At 41.2% G+C, this 23,908-nt stretch overlaps 3 protein-coding genes across 7 annotated transcripts in view; 2 read left to right on the forward strand and 1 right to left on the reverse strand.

Moving 5' to 3' along the window:
• The window catches only part of LOC141756521 (uncharacterized), a 116,786-nt gene extending 99,887 nt beyond the window's left edge, over positions 1–16,899 (reverse strand). Inside the window, exon 1 of the mRNA XM_074616328.1 lies at positions 16,894–16,899. The gene's annotated coding sequence lies outside the window, so the exon portion shown is untranslated. The remainder of the gene's footprint in view (positions 1–16,893) is intronic.
• On the forward strand, positions 40–11,957 carry LOC141756533 (kunitz-type protease inhibitor 1-like). Of its 2 annotated transcripts, none has more exons than XM_074616360.1 (10): positions 40–727; positions 3,338–3,498; positions 4,926–5,067; positions 6,767–6,937; positions 7,108–7,143; positions 7,242–7,370; positions 7,497–7,547; positions 7,630–7,800; positions 8,446–8,511; positions 11,338–11,957. In XM_074616360.1, the coding sequence occupies exons 1-10, from the start codon at positions 268–270 to the stop codon at positions 11,517–11,519; spliced, it is 1,569 nt and encodes a 522-aa protein (XP_074472461.1). In that variant the 5' UTR covers positions 40–267; the 3' UTR covers positions 11,520–11,957. The 2 variants fall into 2 exon arrangements, with proteins under 2 accessions (XP_074472461.1, XP_074472463.1); XM_074616362.1 differs by having other exon boundaries at positions 41–691.
• The window catches only part of LOC141756519 (pleckstrin homology domain-containing family G member 3), a 31,930-nt gene continuing 23,871 nt past the window's right edge, over positions 15,850–23,908 (forward strand). For 2 of the 4 annotated variants that reach the window (XM_074616325.1, XM_074616324.1), the window contains exons 1-2: positions 15,851–15,963; positions 18,942–19,001. In XM_074616325.1, coding sequence (XP_074472426.1) covers positions 18,953–19,001 — 49 coding nt within the window. In that variant the 5' untranslated portion in view covers positions 15,851–15,963; positions 18,942–18,952. Of the gene's footprint in view, positions 15,964–18,941; positions 19,002–20,938; positions 21,102–23,908 lie in introns of those variants that run through there. The other 2 variants (XM_074616323.1, XM_074616327.1) reach the window with 2 other exon arrangements.

The following is a 23,908-nucleotide window of genomic DNA, read 5'->3' on the forward strand; positions in this document are numbered from 1 at the left end:
TCGTCGGTGTAATTGTCCTGTTAGAGGCGTGTCCGGAGTCTCTTCCTGTTTGTGAGCAGCAGGTGAGACACACCTGAGAATCAGAGACACGGAGACACCTGGACACCAGACTCTTTATACCGACCTGTCCTCAGTTTGACCGTCTGTCCGGTTTAACGACTCACCTGAAGAACTCCCGGTTCACCTGTAGACCCTTTCAGAGCGAAGCGGCGCGGCAGACAGGTGTTCAGGAGCCGGTTAACTGTTTCTTACTGCTGCATTCACACGATGCCTCCATCCTCCTCTTCCTCCTCTTCCTTCCTCCTCCTCCTCCTCCTCCTCCTCCCTCACCTACGGCCCACCGGAGCGGTAGGTGACGCGGACTGTAGCGGTGCGTTCCGCGCCGGTCAGGAGAACTTCGTGCTGGACGCGGAGGACGCGGTGGAGAGCGGCGCGAAGCTGCTGTCCACCGCGCATGTGCTCTCCGAGGAGGACTGTAGGAGCGCGTGCTGCGACGACCCGCGCTGCAACCTGGCGCTGCTGGAGCCGCGCGGCACCGCAGCAGCGGCAGGAGCGGCAGGAGCGGAAAACCGCACCTGCGTCCTGTTCAACTGCGTCCACAGAAACCGCTTCGTCTGCAGGTTCGTGAACCAGCCCGGATACCTGAGCTACATCAGAGAGTCCACCTTCAAGAAGCACCTGCAGGGACCAGGTGAGTCCGCACCTGGACCAGGAACACCTGGACCAGGTGAGTCCACACCTGTATCAGTCACCTAGGATCAGTAATCAATATATCAATACATACATATAGATAATCTGTCCCTCTGTTAGTGGACGTGGTCTCCTCTAATCTGTCCCTCTGTTAGTGGACGTGGTCTCCTCTAGTCTGTCCCTCTGTTAGTGGACGTGGTCTCCTCTCGTCTGTCCCTCTGTTAGTGGACGTGGTCTCCTCTAGTCTGTCCCTCTGTTAGTAGACGTGGTCTCCTCTCGTCTGTCCCTCTGTTAGTGGACGTGGTCTCCTCTCGTCTGTCCCTCTGTTAGTGGACGTGGTCTCCTCTCGTCTGTCCCTCTGTTAGTGGACGTGGTCTCCTCTCGTCTGTCCCTCTGTTAGTGGACGTGGTCTCCTCTCGTCTGTCCCTCTGTTAGTAGACGTGGTCTCCTCTCGTCTGTCCCTCTGTTAGTGGACGTGGTCTCCTCTCGTCTGTCCCTCTGTTAGTGGACGTGGTCTCCTCTCGTCTGTCCCTCTGTTAGTGGACGTGGTCTCCTCTCGTCTGTCCCTCTGTTAGTAGACGTGGTCTCCTCTAGTCTGTCCCTCTGTTAGTAGACGTGGTCTCCTCTGGTCTGTCCCTCTGTTAGTGGACGTGGTCTCCTCTAGTCTGTCCCTCTGTTAGTAGACGTGGTCTCCTCTGGTCTGTCCCTCTGTTAGTGGACGTGGTCTTCTCTCGTCTGTCCCTCTGTTAGTGGACGTGGTCTTCTCTCGTCTGTCCCTCTGTTAGTAGACGTGGTCTCCTCATGTCTGTCCCTCTGTTAGTAGACGTGGTCTCCTCTAGTCTGTCCCTCTGTTAGTAGACGTGGTCTCCTCTGGTCTGTCCCTCTGTTAGTGGACGTGGTCTTCTCTCGTCTGTCCCTCTGTTAGTGGACGTGGTCTCCTCATGTCTGTCCCTCTGTTAGTGGACGTGGTCTCCTCTAGTCTGTCCCTCTGTTAGTGGACGTGGTCTCCTCTAGTCTGTCCCTCTGTTAGTGGACGTGATCTCCTCTAGTCTGTCCCTCTGTTAGTAGACGTGGTCTCCTCTAGTCTGTCCCTCTGTTAGTAGACGTGGTCTCCTCTCGTCTGTCCCTCTGTTAGTGGACGTGGTCTCCTCTCGTCTGTCCCTCTGTTAGTGGACGTGGTCTCCTCTAATCTGTCCCTCTGTTAGTGGACGTGGTCTCCTCATGTCTGTCCCTCTGTTAGTGGACGTGGTCTCCTCTCGTCTGTCCCTCTGTTAGTGGACGTGGTCTCCTCTCGTCTGTCCCTCTGTTAGTGGACGTGGTCTCCTCTAGTCTGTCCCTCTGTTAGTGGACGTGGTCTCCTCATGTCTGTCCCTCTGTTAGTGGACGTGGTCTCCTCATGTCTGTCCCTCTGTTAGTGGACGTGGTCTCCTCTCGTCTGTCCCTCTGTTAGTGGACGTGGTCTCCTCTCGTCTGTCCCTCTGTTAGTGGACGTGGTCTCCTCATGTCTGTCCCTCTGTTAGTGGACGTGGTCTCCTCTAGTCTGTCCCTCTGTTAGTGGACGTGATCTCCTCTAGTCTGTCCCTCTGTTAGTAGACGTGGTCTCCTCTAGTCTGTCCCTCTGTTAGTAGACGTGGTCTCCTCTCGTCTGTCCCTCTGTTAGTGGACGTGGTCTCCTCTCGTCTGTCCCTCTGTTAGTGGACGTGGTCTCCTCTAATCTGTCCCTCTGTTAGTGGACGTGGTCTCCTCATGTCTGTCCCTCTGTTAGTGGACGTGGTCTCCTCTCGTCTGTCCCTCTGTTAGTGGACGTGGTCTCCTCTCGTCTGTCCCTCTGTTAGTGGACGTGGTCTCCTCTAGTCTGTCCCTCTGTTAGTGGACGTGGTCTCCTCATGTCTGTCCCTCTGTTAGTGGACGTGGTCTCCTCATGTCTGTCCCTCTGTTAGTGGACGTGGTCTCCTCTCGTCTGTCCCTCTGTTAGTGGACGTGGTCTCCTCTCGTCTGTCCCTCTGTTAGTGGACGTGGTCTCCTCTAGTCTGTCCCTCTGTTAGTGGACGTGGTCTCCTCATGTCTGTCCCTCTGTTAGTGGACGTGGTCTCCTCTAGTCTGTCCCTCTGTTAGTAGACGTGGTCTCCTCTCGTCTGTCCCTCTGTTAGTGGACGTGGTCTCCTCTCGTCTGTCCCTCTGTTAGTAGACGTGGTCTCCTCTCGTCTGTCCCTCTGTTAGTGGACGTGGTCTCCTCTCGTCTGTCCCTCTGTTAGTGGACGTGGTCTCCTCTCGTCTGTCCCTCTGTTAGTGGACGTGGTCTCCTCATGTCTGTCCCTCTGTTAGTGGACGTGGTCTCCTCATGTCTGTCCCTCTGTTAGTGGACGTGGTCTCCTCATGTCTGTCCCTCTGTTAGTGGACGTGGTCTCCTCATGTCTGTCCCTTTGTTAGTGGACGTGGTCTCCTCTCGTCTGTCCCTCTGTTAGTGGACGTGGTCTCCTCTCGTCTGTCCCTCTGTTAGTGGACGTGGTCTCCTCTAGTCTGTCCCTCTGTTAGTGGACGTGGTCTCCTCTAGTCCGTCCCTCTGTTATTGGACGTGGTCTGACATCATCAGATGGACTGAGGTCATGTGATACCTTGTATCTCTGACATCACTGTGTGTCTCCAGGTGAACAGGCTCCGCCCATCGCCATCGCAAGCCGTGACATCGTCGTTCAGCCCGGCGAGGCGGTGACGCTCAGCGGCATCCAGAGCCTGGCGCTGGGGGACGCCCACATCGACAGGTACCGCTGGACTCAGCAGAGCGGAGACGCCGGCGTATTGGTGGAGGTAAGAACTTGCTGTCACAAGGAGGCGGGGCTTAACACAGGTAACCAATGGGATACCAGCTGGAGAGAAACAGGTAGTCTCAGGGTGTATTCGAAACCGCCTACTGCATACTACTGAGGAACGCAGTATGCTGTACATACTGCGCTCCTCAGTAGTATGTGGCGGTTAAAGCGATGTATTCTAGACGAGGCTTTGGCCTTTAGGACTGGACAAAAAAACTAACTCGTACCACTATTACAATATTAGAGAAAAATACAACTTTGATTTTGTTAATGTTCTGCTTGTTTACTTTTAAAGATACTGCAGGTTTAAACTACTTATTCTAACAGCTCATGATGAAGTGAGACAAACGGGATCATCAACGAGGGGACACGGGAAATATAAAATATAAAATATTGATCCACAAAATGTACGTTACTCAAACAGCTTTTTCAGTTACAGCAACTAAACAGAGGTTCCAGGTTCCTGTTCATTTATAATGTAAACAAACTATCCGTCAACAAGGAAATAAAAGCCCCTGGTCTACAGACCGGTCTCTAGAGACCTCCAGCAGCTCATAGCGGTCTGTGAGCGTGACTACCCGACTGGCTGGCAGCGACTCCGGCAGACGCTAGCTAGCTGTCACTGCAGTTTGTGGAGCTTCTAAACTCCGATAACGGTGGAACAAATGTTCGATTCGCCATCTAACTTCATAAAACTGCCAATATTAATAATCTACACAGTTGATTTCTCGCCTCAAAAACTTTCAGAAGTGAATTTAGTGTTGAAATGGCTACAGAAAATTAAAAAAACAAGCTGTTTTTGGCTTCTGTTTTTGTACCCGTAGGCTGTAGCGGTCCAGCGCTTTGCATTGTGGGATACAGTAGGCGAGATAAACTGGTCCGATGCAGACTGGAGTTTTTTTCCAAATCAGTATGATATTCGGATATTATTGGCATACTGTAAATTTTGCTTTAGTTCGCATACTGCATACTGCATACTACATTTTGGCCAAATCAGTACGTACTACTAGTATAGTACGCGGTTTCGAATGCAGCCTTATTCTAGCTGATACAGGGAACATACCTTAATCATTTATGTTCAGTGCGGCAGCATCCGGGACACCAGACTCCATTCAAAATACATGCAAATTTTAGTCTGCCTTGCTTTAATTACAAAAACAGTCATTGGAAAACAAAAGTTGGCGCTTTGTTTCAGTACAGGTGGTTGTGTAGATAAATTCGGCTCACATGTGATCCTTAACAGAGTTCAGTTTTAAAAATAATCTTAACTTTTTGGATTGACAGAATCCTCCATTTAACGGCTGTGTTTTATGTCCCTGAAGTTTTTTTTGTTTTATTTGGGTGTCTCTGCAGAAAGTGGTTCCAACTTGTTACTGTGCGTTCAGCTGAATTAAACTACGTTCTTTTTTTAATGGGATTCTGCAGAAGACCGATCTACCTGACCAGGTGCAACTCTCCAACCTGCAGCCAGGCTCGTACGTCTTCCAGCTGACCGTCACCGACTCCAACGACCAATTTCACTCTGCCAAGGTCACCGTCCTCGTCCTCAGCCCGGAGCTGTCCAGCTGTGAGTGCTCATGGGAAATGTAGTCCTGTCTGCTTGTTTATTGATCAGTTAAACTCTGATTTATTGACAGATTAGTGATCCGTTATAAAAGCAGAATCCGTTGAGTGATGTGAAGTTGTTGGTTTGGTACTTATGATCCACACCTCGACTCAAACTGGTCAGACTGGAATACCACACACACACACACACACACACACACACACACACACACACTGAGGTTGCAGAAACTAAACCTGCTCTGCCAGGCTTTTATTTTGTTGTTCTCACACTTCTTTTCATAGATTTCAGTGGAGACGAGTCACATGACAGGTTGACTGGAACAAGCTGTTCATGACGGGGTTTACAGTTAAAGAGTTAGTGGGCGCTGATCTGAGTTCAGATCCAGTTTCAGGTTGTAAAACTGTTGAGCAACATGTGACCGTTTGCCATAGTGACACACTGTAAATACTACATGTTACCGTGGTTACGGGAGTGTCCACACACGCACACACACACTATGCTGTGGGTTAATTTTTAAATTCATCAAACAGAGAAATGTCAGTACTAACGGTTTAGTAATTTAGATTAGATTAGATTAGATTAGATTAGATTTCCTTTATTGTCATTGTACAGGTACAACGAAATTGAGTTTGCAACTCCCCATCCCATACACGATGCATTAAAAGACAGTCTATAAATATAGGGTACTATACACAGAGACAGCTATAGGGTTAGTGACCAGTGTCGTATAAGCAAACTGTCAGAAAGGGCAGTCAAAAGACTATATAAAACAATATAAAAAAAAGACAATGATTATAATGAATAATTAAATACATAATAAATAGATAGCTTAATATTGATATAAATAAGAACAGATAACATTGGAATGGGAAGAGCAAATAACAGTCTTTATTAATAACAGTCTTAATAAAGACTGTTATTTATTTTTAAATGTATTTACTTATTTTATATTTATTTTTAAATGGATGACGCACATTGAGGAACAGACCCCTCATTTGCATAATGAGGCAGAAATGCATAAAGAAATGTATCATGAAAATAATACAGAAATAAATAAGTTTAGGGAAATAAATAAGGGGTGAAATGCAAAGTGAAAATCATGCAGAAATTAATAAAGAAAATACATTGAAAATAGACAAAGATATATATATATATATATACATACAATGTATAAAAATAAATACATAAATAAAAGGGAAAATTAATTAATTAAACAGAAGAGTAAATAAATAAGGGAATTAATACAAAGATAAATAAATAAAGAAGCTAATTAAAACAGAAATATCAATCTATGTTGCATTTTATCGAATACATAATGGCTATATTTATTTTTGATATTATTTTGGTACATTTAATACACACATATATACACATATATATATATATATATATATACTGTATTTATGTATTTATTCATTGAGTTATTTATTTATTTATTCCTTTTATTTTTTTATTTCGACAGGTTCCATCCTCCATATTACTGTTGATACTTTAAGTACATTTTGCTTGTAACACTTTTGCACTTTTACTTGTAAACTCACCGACTCAAGGTTCACTCACCAGCTTTTCCCAGAGCTTTCAACCGTCTCATCAGTGGATGAGTTCTCTTCTGTCACACTGTGGCTCTTCTCTCATCAGTAAAAAATGTTGACTCTTGATGAACCGTCTGATGGCGTCCTCTCTTTCTCCCCCACGTCAGTGTACTGTCTGGCCCCGATGAAGGTCGGCCTGTGTCGCGCTGCGTTTCCTCGCTGGCGTTACGACGCTGCGAAGGGCGAATGTGAGAAGTTTGTGTTCGGAGGCTGTAAAGGAAACAACAACAACTTCCTGTCCGACGATGATTGTTTGTCTGCCTGCAGCGGAGTCACAGGTAAGCAACACACCTGACAGTACACACAGTACACACCTGACAGTACACACAGTACACACGGTAGACACTTGACAGTACATGCAGTACACACAGTACACACAGTACACACAGCAGCTTCACTTGTTTGTAATACTTCTGATGATGCGTGTTTTTCTTTTTTTCGTCCACAGCAGCTACAGAGAGGGGCGTCACTCTGCCTGCCACTGGTCAGTCCCACAATGCACCTCTTCATGTCAGCTCTGCAGCATGTTCAGGATGTACAGGATAAACTTGTGTGTGTGTGTGTGTGTGTGTGTGTTTTCAGAGGAGTGTGGTTCAGTGTGTAGGCCCACTCAGTTGATCTGCGACAGCGGCTGCTGTCTGGACAGAGGTCTGGAGTGTGACGGCGTGACGCAGTGCAGCGACGGCTCAGACGAGAACCACTGCAGCAAACGTAACTAACGCACACACACACGCACACACACACACACACACACACACACTGTCTAAACCTCACTTTGGTCCTCACAAAGATACAAGAAAAAACCTCAGTGATCTTCCTCCTCTTCCTCTTCCTCAGTGAACCAGACCTTGAACAACCTGCTGAACATTGACGTGAACCAGAGGAAAGGTCAGTCTCTTTATCTCTGAACACCTACTAGCACTCCAAGCTAACAGGCTACATGCTAACACTGATACCCCCCCCCCATCAGCACGGTGCGCGGAGCCCCCCATGACCGGTCGGTGTCGGGCCAGTTTGACCCGCTGGTACTACGACCCTCTGATCAGGAAGTGCTCCCGCTTCACCTACGGCGGCTGTGAAGGAAGCGAAAACAACTTTGAGGAAGAAGACAAGTGCAGCAAGACCTGCAGAGGAGTGACCGGTACGACATACACACACATCAACATATATACTGTGTGTATATATACATATATATATGTATATATATATATACATATATAGATATATACATATCTATATATATATATATATATATATATATATACATATCATGTAGTACCATATAGTTCATATAATTACATATAATATAAATAATTGTATCTTTGTCTTTGTCTTTGTGCTTTGTGTCTCTGTGTCTTCGTATCTCTGTGTCTTTGTATCTCTGTCTTTGTATCTCTGTATCTTTTTGTCTCTGTCTCTGTGTCTTTGTGTCTTTGGCTCCGTGTCTTTGTGTCTTTGTCTCTCTCTCTGTGTGTGTGTGTGTGTATGTCTTTGTCTCTCTGTGTATTTGTGTCTTTGTCTCTCTGTGTCTTTGTCTTTCTGTCTATCCTTGTCTTTGTCTCTCTGTGTCTCTGTATATTTGCCTCTCTGTGTCTCTGTGCCTTTGTGTATTTGTCTTTCTGTATCTCTGTCTCTATGTGTCTTTGTCTCTCTGTCTTTGTCTCTCTGTGTCTCTGCGTCTTTGTCTTTCTCTGTCTCCTTGTATTTGCCTCTCTGCATCTTTGTGTCTCTGTCTCTGTCTCTCTGTCTCTGTGTCTTGTGTCTTTGTCTCTCTGTGTCTCTGCAGAGCATAACGTGTTCATCAAAGGGGTGTTTGACCGTTTTGAGGCAGATGATGATGAAACTGACTCAGGTGAGAACTTTGACTTCACCTCTGAAACTACAAATATGGTGGACAGTTTGTTGTTTCTACCTTTTGACAGTATGTGATAGTAGTATTACAGTCAGCAGTAATAGTAGTATTACAGTCAGCAGTAATAGTATTACAGTCAGCAGTAATAGTATTACAGTCAGCAGTAATAGTAGTATTACAGTCAGCAGTAATAGTAGTATTACAGTCAGCAGTAATAGTAGTATTACAGTCAGCAGTAATAGTATTACAGTCAGCAGTAATAGTATTACAGTCAGCAGTAATAGTATTACAGTCAGCAGTAATAGTATTACAGTCAGCAGTAATAGTATTACAGTCGTCAGCAGTAATAGTATTACAGTCAGCAGTAATAGTATTACAGTCAGCAGTAATAGTAGTATTACAGTCAGCAGTAATAGTAGTATTACAGTCAGCAGTAATAGTATTACAGTCAGCAGTAATAGTAGTATTACAGTCAGCAGTAATAGTATTACAGTCAGCAGTAATAGTATTACAGTCAGCAGTAATAGTAGTATTACAGTCAGCAGTAATAGTATTACAGTCAGCAGTAATAGTATTACAGTCAGCAGTAATAGTATTACAGTCAGCAGTAATAGTATTACAGTCATCAGTAATAGTATTACAGTCAGCAGTAATAGTAGTATTACAGTCAGCAGTAATAGGAGTATTACAGTCAGCAGTAATAGTATTACAGTCAGCAGTAATAGTATTACAGTCAGCAGTAATAGTATTACAGTCAGCAGTAATAGTATTACAGTCAGCAGTAATAGTATTACAGTCAGCAGTAATAGTATTACAGTCAGCAGTAATAGTATTACAGTCGTCAGCAGTAATAGTATTACAGTCAGCAGTAATAGTATTACAGTCAGCAGTAATAGTAGTATTACAGTCAGCAGTAATAGTATTACAGTCAGCAGTAATAGGAGTATTACAGTCAGCAGTAATAGTATTACAGTCAGCAGTAATAGTATTACAGTCAGCAGTAATAGGAGTATTACAGTCAGCAGTAATAGTATTACAGTCAGCAGTAATAGTAGTATTACAGTCAGCAGTAATAGTATTACAGTCAGCAGTAATAGGAGTATTACAGTCAGCAGTAATAGTATTACAGTCAGCAGTAATAGGAGTATTACAGTCAGCAGTAATAGTAGTATTACAGTCAGCAGTAATAGTATTACAGTCAGCAGTAATAGTATTACAGTCAGCAGTAATAGTAGTATTACAGTCAGCAGTAATAGTAGTATTACAGTCAGCAGTAATAGTAGTATTACAGTCAGCAGTAATAGGAGTATTACAGTCAGCAGTAATAGGAGTATTACAGTCAGCAGTAATAGGAGTATTACAGTCAGCAGTAATAGGAGTATTACAGTCAGCAGTAATAGGAGTATTACAGTCAGCAGTAATAGTAGTATTACAGTCAGCAGTAATAGTATTACAGTCAGCAGTAATAGTAGTATTACAGTCAGCAGTAATATTACAGTCAGCAGTAATAGTAGTATTACAGTCAGCAGTAATAGGAGTATTACAGTCAGCAGTAATAGTATTACAGTCAGCAGTAATAGTATTACAGTCAGCAGTAATAGTATTACAGTCAGCAGTAATAGTATTACAGTCAGCAGTAATAGTAGTATTACAGTCAGCAGTAATAGTATTACAGTCAGCAGTAATAGTATTACAGTCAGCAGTAATAGTAGTATTACAGTCAGCAGTAATAGTAGTATTACAGTCAGCAGTAATAGTATTACAGTCAGCAGTAATAGTATTACAGTCAGCAGTAATAGTAGTATTACAGTCAGCAGTAATAGTATTACAGTCAGCAGTAATAGTATTACAGTCAGCAGTAATAGTAGTATTACAGTCAGCAGTAATAGTATTACAGTCAGCAGTAATAGTAGTATTACAGTCAGCAGTAATATTACAGTCAGCAGTAATAGTAGTATTACAGTCAGCAGTAATAGGAGTATTACAGTCAGCAGTAATAGTATTACAGTCAGCAGTAATAGTATTACAGTCAGCAGTAATAGTATTACAGTCAGCAGTAATAGTAGTATTACAGTCAGCAGTAATAGTATTACAGTCAGCAGTAATAGTAGTATTACAGTCAGCAGTAATAGTAGTATTACAGTCAGCAGTAATAGTATTACAGTCAGCAGTAATAGTATTACAGTCAGCAGTAATAGTATTACAGTCAGCAGTAATAGTATTACAGTCAGCAGTAATAGTAGTATTACAGTCAGCAGTAATAGTATTACAGTCAGCAGTAATAGTAGTATTACAGTCAGCAGTAATAGTATTACAGTCAGCAGTAATAGTATTACAGTCAGCAGTAATAGTATTACAGTCAGCAGTAATAGTATTACAGTCAGCAGTAATAGGAGTATTACAGTCAGCAGTAATAGTATTACAGTCAGCAGTAATAGTATTACAGTCAGCAGTAATAGGAGTATTACAGTCAGCAGTAATAGGAGTATTACAGTCAGCAGTAATAGTATTACAGTCAGCAGTAATAGTATTACAGTCAGCAGTAATAGTATTACAGTCAGCAGTAATAGGAGTATTACAGTCAGCAGTAATAGTATTACAGTCAGCAGTAATAGGAGTATTACAGTCAGCAGTAATAGTAGTATTACAGTCAGCAGTAATAGTAGTATTACAGTCAGCAGTAATAGGAGTATTACAGTCAGCAGTAATAGGAGTATTACAGTCAGCAGTAATAGGAGTATTACGGTGTAATAGTGATGTATTGGTACACAGAAACAGTAAAAGTTTGCTAGCTGACAGGAAGTGACCTCACCGTCTCCTCCTCAGGAAACATAGCGCTGGCCGTCTGTCTGTCGGTGGCCATCTTGGCTCTGTTGGCCGTCCTGACCTACTGCTTCCTCAAGTCGAGGAAGAACCGCGCCCAAAGGTCCTCCGCCACAACCGCCGCCCACGTGGTGCTGTCGGAGCAGGACACGCTCGTTTACAACACTACCACCAAACCTGTGTGACGTCATCACCCAGCTTGTATGACATCATCATCATCACTGTCGCCATGACGACCACCAAATGGACTTTACAGTTACAGTATTTGGGGAAACTGATAATTAAAGTGTAATTTCTTTATTATTAACCGTGTTGATCATCATCAGACTGGAGAGACAGACGGACCGGATTTTATGGAATAATCTCATTTTAACAAGCAGCTGTTCAGGTTTTATTTTTTTTTACAGTGCGTCGGGTTTCTGCTCTCATATATTTCATATCAGTTTGTGTTTGATATATTTATGAATTGTGTGTGTGTGTTTGGGGTCTCAGGTTTCAGATTTAAAATGTTTGATTTCACCTCTTTGAATGTAAATATGAAGTTGTTTTTAATAATCTCAGGTCGTTAATATCTGCTGCCGTCGTGTTTTTTAATGTTTGTTAATAAAGTCTGGTGGGAACAAGAAGACACTTCCTGGCATATTATTATTATAAAGTGTTTGTGTTGGAGTCACAAACATCCCAACGCAAGCTCCAACTCGTCTCTGAAGCTTTCAGACATTTCAACCCTAACCCGTCTCCATGACGACCGAGGAATGCCATGAGCTGCGGCTGAAAGCTGCAGAAACACCAAACCCACCGTGAGATGGAAATTAAATCATAAAAGTGATGAGCTGCAGGTCATGACCTCCACAGTTTTTAACATGAGTTATAATAATAATATTATAAATCAATTATTGCTGCAGAGGGAATATATTTGACTTTTCGTTGTTATGTTCAGTATTTAATATTTACACTATTTTAATTTATTTTAATTTATTTAAACTGGAAATCTTCAGATAGACCTGGACTAAGACAGCCCACAAAGATTCAAGATGCAAGATTCACTTTGTCATTTCACTGAGTATTTGCATACAAAATATTGTTTCTCCCAGCTCCCGTCAGTGCATTAAAAAGGATAGAATAAATAAGTATTGAAATTAACAATACCTAAAAAAAAATAAGTAAATGTTTCAGACACAATTTCACCCAATTTGCAGTCGTGTTTATCAGCAGAGAAAAATGCATTTATGTCCATAGTAAAGTGCTGTTTGCATCACTGTTCCACCAGTTACACTCCAAATATTTATAAAACTCAACAAATAAAACCATCAAACCAGCTCACGTAAACATAAAGCAACTGCACTTCTTCATTTTATGGAGTTTTAACATGTTAACTTGTTAATTTACATGATTTTGTTTCAAGCAGACTAGATTATTAAGATGCAGGATGCTCTGCAGATTTGTGTGTTCTGTGTGGACTTTAAATGTTCAAGGATTTATTTTTCATATGCTCAACAGTCTAGACTCCTGGAAGATCAACAGATCACCGAAACTGGAGGAACCAGGTTTCCAGAGGCCTTCGCTCCTCCTCCTCCTCAGTCAGGTTGAAACTTGTCTCTGACCTTCAGACTGTTTCTGTTCACAGACTGATTCAAACTGTTTAAACCTCCAACAGTTTCAGTCTGTTTCTTCTTTTCTCTCTTTAAACTCATTCTGTTGTTTTTCTGAGTCTCATAGTTCAGTTTTTTCTTTATGTCCAGCAGAGAGAGACACTGATATATTAATATAACCTTTAATCATCACACTGATTGTATATTATATATGTATATATATATATGTACAATACCGACTTAACGTATAATAATTTGTGCAATACTCTGTCATTAATACTGCAGTTATACTGTACATTTCTAAAAATATTCTTATTTAATCCTTATTTATACCATTCTGGTATTTATATTTAACACGCTTAACAGGTCTCACATCTCAGCATTTTCTATTTACTTATTTGCACTGTGGTTATATATTGCACGTTTTAATGCAAATATTTTTAAATATTTCTTATAATCTCATTTTCTTATTTTTTATTTTTTTTCTCTTCATATACTGTGTTATACATTGTAGCATTATGTACATAATTGATATGTTATATACTCCTTTATTTCTATTTTCTTACATTTCTTTCTGATTCTGATATGTTAACGTTTCATTTTATTCTGAAATCCTGAAAGCAGCAGTTCATGGCATCCTGCCGTAAAATGTGCTCATTTTATTTATTTTATTGCACATTTAATACAATAATTAAATAATAACAATTTGACTTGAGTACATTTTATGTTTTTAACATCAAGATAGAAAAAATAATTTACACACACTGATATCACCACATTAAATATGACATTTTCCTCTTTGGTATTTTTATGTGTTAAAACTTTAATAACAAAACTAAATTACAATTAATGTAATTTAGTGCAATAATACAATAAATAAATACAAATACAATAAATATTAGAAAGGGGAATGTATAAATTAACAAATATAATATTCAAAAATGATACAATAAATAAATACAAATACAATGAATATTAAAAAGGGGGAATAAATAAATTAATAAACAAATATGATTTTTGAAAACAATACAATAAATAAATACAAATACAATAAATATTTAAAAAGGGGTATAAATAAATCAATCAATTTAATTTTGGAAAACGATACAATAAATAAATACAAATATAATAAATATTGAAAAGGGGGAATAAATAAATATAATTTTAAATAAATGATACAATAAATAAATACAAATACAATAAATATTAAAAAAGGAGGACTAAATAAATAAACAAATGTAATTTTCAAAAATTATACAATAAATAAATACAAATACAATAAATTCCATCAAAGTAAAACCTCAAAACACAACAAAGAAATTACAGTATCACAGAGTATTTCCACTATGTGGTATTAGTACATTTACTGCAGGATTTTAACTTGTAACAGAGTAATTACACTCTGTGATATTAGTATTTTTACTACTTGTTCTGGATGAGGCAGTGCAGCTGATGGTGTCTGTAAGGTGTTCTTGGAGAACCCTCTGCTGGTTCTCAGTGGAACCTTCAGTGTCTCCTCTACAGTCATGCTGTTAAATGAGGCGCAGGCGCAGAGGGTCGGACGGACAGACAGACAGACAGACAGACAGACAGACAGACAGACAGACAGACAGACAGATCTAATGAGAGCTGATGTTCCAGCTAGTGATGGGAATTACGGCTCTTTTTAGTGATCCAGATCTTTTGGCTCAGCTCACCAAGAAGAGCCGGCTCTTTCGGCTCCCAAACGGCTCTTTGTTTTACGACTTCTGCCTTTTATAATTCAGCCAAATTTAGTGCAGTTTTGACCTTAATGATTAGTATATGTGCACATATATAACTTAAATTATTCAATATAATTATACTAAACCTTATAATTTCCAGAATAGCATCATTTTACATGCTGCTTCGTTTCCGAATGTCACTCATCTCTGCTATTCGCGCACCGCACTCCTCTCGCTTTCTCTCCTCCTCTTCCTCCTGCTCTGTACCTGTAGACCGTCAGCGCGCCGCGCACCCCCGCCCCTCCCTGCTTGATGGTATGATCCTTGTCTGTCATCACCTGATTGGTAGTGATGTTACGTGTTGTGCCGAGGCTTCGGAGCGTGTGTCGAGTAATCCAGGAAGTTTTCCGCGATGCGCGTATCGAGGCTTGTATCATTTTAGACCAATGACGTCATTGATGACATCCAAAGCCTCGCTGCCTGGCCATATCGCTGATTGGTTCAGGAAGTGGTTCAGATCTTCACTGGTTAAACCAATGCCACTTTCCAGAAGTGACACAGAACACTAATATTACCCCTCCTGCCATTATTATATTATATTACACTACACTACAATACAATTATTGACCAAAGGATTGGTTTACACACATAAGATGCATTACTCACAAAACAATTACAGTTTATTATACATGTATGTTATATAATCATAATATACTTACTAGAAAATAGACATTATATTATATATTATATAGATATAAATGGATTACATGGTAATATATATTTTTTTCATTGTTTATTGTCATTCCCAACAGCCTTTACTGGCGCAAAATACAGTATATCACAGATCACATGGTGAAGATCATATCTGCCTGTTTTACACTCTTTGACCACCAGGTGGTTTCCTGAGCACATGAAGCCTCGAGAAATGAACCCTTTTCCGAACCAATTTGCTGGAAAGCTTCAATGCTTCATGAAGCTTCAGCTCGCCATCACTACTGATTGGTCGTACGGACGTCATTAACACAACATTCAGTCACAGTCAGTGCATGGAGTGCCCGTGGCGCGGAGAAGATCATCCTGTCATTCTGTCTTGAATTAATAGAAAAAGAAAAGAAAAGAAAAAAAAAAAAACGGCTCTCGGTCGGGAGCCGGCTCTTAGCGTTCACCTAAAAGAGTCGGCTCTTTGAACCGGCTCTTTGAGTTGGCTCTTTGAACCGGCTCGTACGCGACCTACACATCCCTAGTTCCAGCTGCAGACTGACTTCAGACTGAATGAACTGATGGAACCGGACAGAAGCTCCAACACAAGTTCTATTAAATCAAAGCTGACGGAGGTGAGTCCAAACTTCACTGTTAATGTTCATGTTTAATATCAACGTGTTTGTTTTGTTGAAGACTTCCAGTGTGAGAGATGTTTAAAGGTGTGAAGGATGTTAAGGTGTGAAGGATCTACACGGAAGTGTCTGTGTGATCTGCTGCAGTTTACTCTGCAAACACGGAAAACATCCAAAAAGTTCAACCAACCATGCTGTTGGGTTTTCTTCTACTGGGAACCGACTTTAACTTAACATTAATCATAGTTTTACAAAGTCACATCATGTTAAAGTAGCTTGTAGGTGGGGTTGCTGATGCACATTCAGAACTCCGTTAAGAAATCTTGACATTTAAGGATTATGTGCTTTTCTGAAGAAATACTCACTTCTTATATCTTGAAGTATGTTTTCTAGGAGTAACATTGAGTTGATCTTTAATTCGGCTTTGATATGATACACAAGAGAGTTTCGTATATTTCAACTTTCTCAACCAAAACACGCCCTAGCAGCGGCAGCGAGCCAGCGAGCCAGCGCTGAGATACGGTGGGACAAGTCTGAACTCTTCAGAGCTTTCATCAGATTTAAGAGCTGCTGGTTTAGGTTTATAGCGCCGAAGTGAAGAGTGGATTTAACAGATTCAGAAAAGCCACAGAGACGTGTTGGTGATGTTTGTACCTGTTCCCAAAAGCAGAAGAGCTTTGAATTAAGCTTTTTCCAAACGGAGATTCGTATGAGAATTTAAAGGCTGAAGAAGATTAAAAAATAAAAAAATCTGGCTGCATGTTCAGAGCAGTTAAACACTAAAATAAACATAAAACAGGAACATAATAAAAACATGTTTATACAGTAATCACATTAATAATTAACTATATAATAAAAGGAGGAAGTGTCTGTTGTACATTAACGTGTTTCCATGGTAACCAGGTCAGATCCCTATAACCTGATCAGGGCTCTGACAGTCTGCATGCTCAGACACCTGGGCGTTCACACCTTCAGGGAGAACACACCTGTGGTTACCACGGCAACGAGACCCGGACTAATGGACAGGCCATAAAAGAGAGTATTAATTAACTTAATACTGCCTTTTCCACTGCAGCACACCTGAGCAGACACGTGAACCTCAGGTTAATGAGACGTTAGTGAGACGTTAGTGAGACGTTAGTGAGACGTTAGTGAGACGTTAGTGAGATGCTAGTGAGACGTTAGTGAGACGTTAGTGAGATGCTAGTGAGACGTTAGTGAGACGTTAATGAGATACTAGTGAGATGCTAGTTAATGAAATGTTAGTGAGACGTTAGTTAATGAGACGTTAGTGAGACATTTGTTGGACGTTAATGAGACCTTAGTGAGACCTTAGTGAGACGTTAATTAAACGTTAATGAGACCCTAGTGAGACGTTAGTTAATGAGACGTTAGTGAGACGTTAGTGAGACGTTAGTGAGACGTTAGTGAGACATTAGTTAATGAGACATTAGTGAGACGTTAGTGAGACATTAGTGAGACGTTAGTGAGACATTAGTGAGACGTTAGTCAGACATTAATTAATGAAACGTTAGTGAGACGTTGATGGGACGTTAGTTTGTGAGACGTTAGTGAGACTTTAGTGAGACATTAGTTAATGAGACATTAGTAAGACGTTAGTGAGACGTTAGTGAGACATTAGTGAGACGTTAGTGAGACATTAGTTAATGAGACATTAGTGAGACGTTAGTGAGACATTAGTTAATGAGACATTAGTGAGACGTTAGTGAGACGTTAGTGAGACATTAGTGAGACGTTAGTGAGACATTAGTTAATGAGACATTAGTAAGACGTTAGTGAGACATTAGTTAATGAGACATTAGTGAGACGTTAGTGAGACATTAGTTAATGAGACATTAGTGAGACGTTAGTGAGACATTAGTGAGACGTTAGTAAGACACCAGAGTGTGTCTGTGCTGCAGAGATAAACATCACTTCCTGTTATATCTGCGAGGCGGTCCGGTCGGTCTGGTTCTTCGGTCCTCTCAGAGGGGGTTGTTTCTGTTTTGCCATCATCCCCCGTCAGACAGCTGACTCAGGTGTCATCACCTGACTGTCAACAGAAACCGAAGCCAGTAAAGAGAACTAACTTCATAAACCAAACCAGATCAGATGAAACAAAAGGAAGTGAAACACCAAGTTAAAGTGAAAAGTGACTCATCAGTTCAGCTTTTAAACTTCTCATTAACCGTTTTATTGTCGGAGAACAAGAAGAGGAATAAAACACACACGCACGCTTTCTGACTGTGTGTTATACGGTGAAGGTCATCAGGCAGTGATGCGTTCAGGGACCCTGCAGCTGCTTCGTCAGCACATTCAGCTGCTCTAGATATCATATCTTTATTAGAGAATGGATATTAGATCTGTACACTTTAATAAATCAGCTCTGGAAGGTCAACTTCACCGTTGAAATCTGCAGTCAGTGAACGCCTCAGAGGATAACACAAACGGACGTTATGTTTCGATCATAATAAGAGACAGAGAGTAGAGGTCATCAGGTCACCAGACCGGTAATACGTCATCCAGAGGGCTTTCATGACCACGCCCCATGTCTCAAACCTGTCTCCAAACTTCTACTTTAAACAAACCGGTAATAGTAATTACTCTATGGCCAAGAGTGATGAACTAAAACAGCTTTAATTTGATAGTTATGATATTTGTAATATTAATGATTTGATAAGACATCATGATGTTTGGTAAAGGTCTACAACAACTACGTACATGATGAGGTGTTTTGTGGGCGGAGCGTTAAGTGGAGGCAGAATAATTCTCTGAGCACGTTAGTTAACGCTGGCTAACAAGTTGTGTTGGCTTGTTTTTTTAACAATGGCTGCTAGTGTTAGCCTCCAGTCTTTCCTTTGTTTTGCCTCCAGCTAACACCGTGACGTCATCATGACGTCAGCACTAAAAGGGTCTATACAGCCCACAGACATGTCCTCCTTCAGGTCCTCATATCACCTCTCTGTGTGTGTGTTAAGGTGACGGTGTGATGCCTGAAGGATCTCAAAGCTCCTCCCATGACGTCCCCATGGATGAAGGTAAGAAGCTCTTCTTCGTCATGTTTCACACACATTTTTAAAACTGTCTTTGAACACATCACTCTGGTTGTCGTGATAACAGAGACTGCTTCTCTGAGATCGATCACAGAGATGCCCTCACTTCACACCAAAGTCTACCAGAATAACTAGTGATTTCTCTTTCTGTAATATTTTGGTGAATATATAAACTTTCAACCACATGAACTCTCGTAGACTTCAGTTGTTTTTATAATTCCTCCTGTTGAAAACAACAGAATGTTTTTACATGTGTCATTGAGACACATTGATTAAACCGTTCAGTCAGTCTATACGCTGATGACACACGTGTCTTTGTTTGTAATATACTATAAACCAAAACCTACACTCTTGGTAGTAGTGCTGCCGTCGGCTGGTCACAGATCAGTCCTTGTTGTTGTCTGTGTTGATGAGTGATGTCGGTGGTGGAGGGAACCGGCAGCTCTCACGTCAATAACACCAGAAACACAGAGGACAATAGAGGCGTCTGTCTCTCTGAGCTGTAGACACTTTGTGTTGGAGGTGACGTCACGCTGTTGTTTCCTGTCTCTCTGTCTCAGTTATTACAACCAGCAGCCGCTCCGGAGCTTTTGATCATATCTCATGATCTTCCTCAGCAGAAACGTAGATATTTAAATTTCGATTTTATAGCTAATGATTATTTTCATCATCAATGAATCTGTTGATTATTTTATTGTCGACATATTCCAAATATTTCTAGTTTAATATCACAAAAGACAAATTAATCTGAATTATCTAAATAGTAGTATATATATTATAGAGCACATTTAAGAGCAGCGAAAGTTTAATGTATAAGAAGGCTCACCCCTTAGCTCCTCCCATCATCATCTCCAGAAAAAAACAAGTGAGTTACTGTATTTACTAACCCGACATAGTATTTTACTTATTGTTGAGCCCTGCTAACCATTTATTCACTTAATCAATAAATCTTTTAGTCTATAAATAGTCAGGAAGGTGAAACATGTTCAACCAGTGAGAGATAATGGACAGCGAGCTGGTAATTGTTGTGAAATAAACCCCAACAGATTGGAGGGGTGCAGCATCGCCCTGTCTGGGTTTTATTTCACAATAATGACCTGCTAGTTGTACATTATCCCGCTTATTACACGGCTACTTACTGAAGAAATCAATGATTTGACACAAAAACGGTCCTCCAGAGTCCGACATCAGAACTGCACCCATAGAAACGGTCTGTTATACATAGCAACGGTCTGTTATAAAGAAATAACAGACCGTAGAACGCCGTGATTGACCAATCAGAATCAAGTATTCAACAAAGCCGTGTAATAAGCAGAGATATTAAACAGGATGTAGAATAATCAATAATTATAGTGGTAACATAATACAATTATTATCATACTTCTTGAGATTGTTATCATTTTAAAGTATAACTGTAATCCGTGCTGTCAGCAGTACTTCCGTAAAAGTTACAATACATCTTTTTTGTATTCTGAGTATTTTTATGAGTATTTGTCTCATTTTAAGGAAGTTTATGGTTATTGATATGGTGATAGTTGATTGGTTGTTACAGCCTGTGGCTTGAGTATAAATACGTATTGCTATTTACAATCAGGGCTGATCTCTGGTGGTGTTTCTGTGTTTCTCATGTGAAATATTTAAGTGATAAGTAGAAGGAGAGAAGAGATGTTTAGTTTAATGTGAGCTGCAGAGTACCAGGGTTATATCAGCATTGACAGACACGCCTCATACATCAATATTTGATCTGGATTGTTTGTCTGTGATGAGGAGGAGGAGGAGGAGGAGGAGGAGGAGGAGGAGGAGGAGGAGGAGGAGCTGATGTCACTGAGTCAACACACATGTAGCTCCAACTATTACTGTCATCATCAAACCAGTGACCAGTCCAGCAGGTGGCGCGTTGTTCCCTCTGCCACTCACACTGAGGCTAATTGGATTAAGCCCCGCCCCCCTCCATTCAGAGCTGCAGGTAGACAACAACACACTCAGACCTGAGCAGACTCAGACCTGAACAGACCTGATGAGTCCCAGTTCCAGTCAGACCCTCGTCTCTTTCTGTCTCTTTGCTCTGCAGACGCTCTGTTTAAGGTAGGTTGGGATTTTAGAGCTTCTACACTAACATCTTGTTTTTACTTAGAGCAGAAAGTCAGCTGGTGACTTTAATCACAACTAAACTATCAGAGACAAAGATCTGCTGACTGTAACTGAGACATGATTCAGCTCATTTCAGCAGTGATGTTGTTATTGATCCGTCTCTTCTGTTGGACTTGTAGTCTGATCGATGTGAGGCAGAACTGTGATGGAAGTGTGTTGCTTTCTTTGTGTGGAGAAACAATATATAATAATAATATTAATAATTGAATATGTCTGCAGAACAACCAATCAGAGGGCTTCATACAGCGAGGTAGACACACAGCGGCAAACGATGACCGTAAACTTAAATTCAGTGTTTTTTGTTAGGGGTCTGGCTGGTGGTCTCCCTGCTGATCCGGAGTCACACAATGTTCTGAATGTCACAGCTCCGGATGGAGGAATCTCCATAGCAACGGCCCCCGAGGCTCATGGGTAGTGAAGTATTTGGAGTCAGAGATGTAATTGACTTTTACTGTGTTATATAAGAGAGGTGATGTCACTCTGCTGACATCATCACCACAACAACAACAACAAAGTTGATACTGGTGCATACTGGTGTATACTGGTGTATACTGGTGTATATCGGTGCATATTGGTGCATACTGTTGCATACTAGTGTATATTGGTTCATACTGGTGTATACTGGTGCATACGGGTGCATACTGGTGCATACTGATGCATATTGGTGCATACTGGTGTATATTGGTGCATACTGGTGCATACGGGTGTATACTGGTGTATACTAGTGCATACTGGTGTATATTGGTGCATACTGGTGCATACTAGTGCATAAAGGTGTATACTGGTGCTTACTGGTGCATACTGGTGCGTATGGGTGTATATTGGTGCATACTGGTGTATACTAGTGCATACTGGTGCATACTAGTGCATAATGGTGTATACTGGTGCATACTGGTGTATACTGGGCTATATTGGTGTATACTGGTGCATACTGGTTTATGGTGGTGCTATCCTGGTCTATATTGGTCTAGCATGCCTGATGATTCATATGCTCTCTCGTTCAGCTCTGTTTGGGGGGAATATCTATATATTATATCTATCATATATCTATGTATTATACCTATATATGAAGTCATAACATCATAATATGATCCTGTTTGGTGTTGGAGATGAGAGCAGCTGATTGGTTGTAATGAGTGTAATCTCTGCTGATTCTCTTCACTCTGTGTGCTGCTGGATTAAACTAATCCTCATTACTACAGATTAGAAACACACACACACACACACACACACACACACACACACACACACACTTCACTCTGATGACTACACAATAATTTCAAATTAAAACAATTCAGTTTTTATTTTCAGAATTTATAAACACAACTTATTTTGACTTGTAATGAATGAATGTCAAATAATGATAACGAAGCTGACGGGAGAGCTAGCGACGGACTTGGAGAAGTTAGAGGAAGTTTACACGTATGACTACATCCGGTTTTCAAAATAAAGTGTTAACAAAGGGAACTGTATATACAAAATACATATATGGAAACAAGATTGATTGGATTATATTCACCAGAAGTATAAAACATTACATGTCCCTTATAAATTAAAAAGAAAAGAAGAAATGCGGCGGAGAGGCCGAGGCTGCATTTGGGTTGAGGTTATGACCGGCGCAATGCATCCTGGTACATGTAGGCACAGCTGGCACCTCCCCACGAGCAGAACTCATCTGAATCAATATAACAGCTCTGAACATTTACCATCAACACTGACTGGACATCCACATATAAGGTGGAGAATGTTCCCTTCAACAACAGGAAGTGTGGACCTGAGGATCCAGCAAGCTGATTGGTGGATTCAGTGACTGTGTGTGTACTGAAGGCGTCCTGGTCAGGTGACGTCCGTGAGCCGCTGGGAAACGAGGGGTTAATCCTACCCACAGCAAGGCACGCAGGAACTCTGATAACCCTCCCCCTCAGAGAGGAGGAACGTCTGTTCACCTGATAACACATCAGTCAGACAGGAAGTGATGCGTCTCCTCAGGAATGTTTCTACCTGTCTGTAGCCGTGAGTCACTACAGAGAAACAGATCTGAGGTCAGCGGAGAGAACAACATGTTTCATCTGAGAATGTGTCCTCTGCCCAGGGGATTTTCTGAGATCACAATGCAGAACTACAATTAGAAATCTGCCGTTTTAACTCAGAGGATCACAGAGCAGCGGACATGTTTATGTCTCAGAGGTGTTTCTATTTTTTTGTCCACCCTCGTTGATGAAAGCTGTCCCAACATGAATGAGTCCCGTTGCATCCTGATGACACGTCGTGGTTATAGAGCTCCGTTGTGTCTCAGAACAGTCAGAACATTATGCTGCCTCATGACTCCGCCCCTCTGAGACGCTCTGAGACACAAACAAACCCCCCCCCCCTTCAGATCAGCTGATCACTGCTTCATCAGTCTGAGTTTACTGGATTCATTTATATACTTATAGTTCAAACTGACATTAATAATATTTATTATCAGATACAATAACTCATCTATCTTTATTTTCAGATTAACTAATTTAGTAACTGTCGGAGGGTCGGCTTGATAAACTCTCTCTAAACTCTCTCTAAACTCTCTAAACGCTCTACTGGTCCATTTGATGCTTTCTATTCACTCTGACACCTAATTTACATTAAAGGTACTCTTCTTCTTTTTCTTTGTCATCTCTTCTTCTTCTCTGTCCTCCATTCTTCTTCTTCTTCTTCTTCTTCTTCTTCTTCTCTGTCCTCCATTCTTCTTCTTCTTCTTCTTC

Source organism: Sebastes fasciatus, chromosome 18 (assembly GCF_043250625.1).
Source record: "Sebastes fasciatus isolate fSebFas1 chromosome 18, fSebFas1.pri, whole genome shotgun sequence".
Classification (NCBI taxonomy): Eukaryota; Metazoa; Chordata; class Actinopteri; order Perciformes; family Sebastidae; genus Sebastes; species Sebastes fasciatus.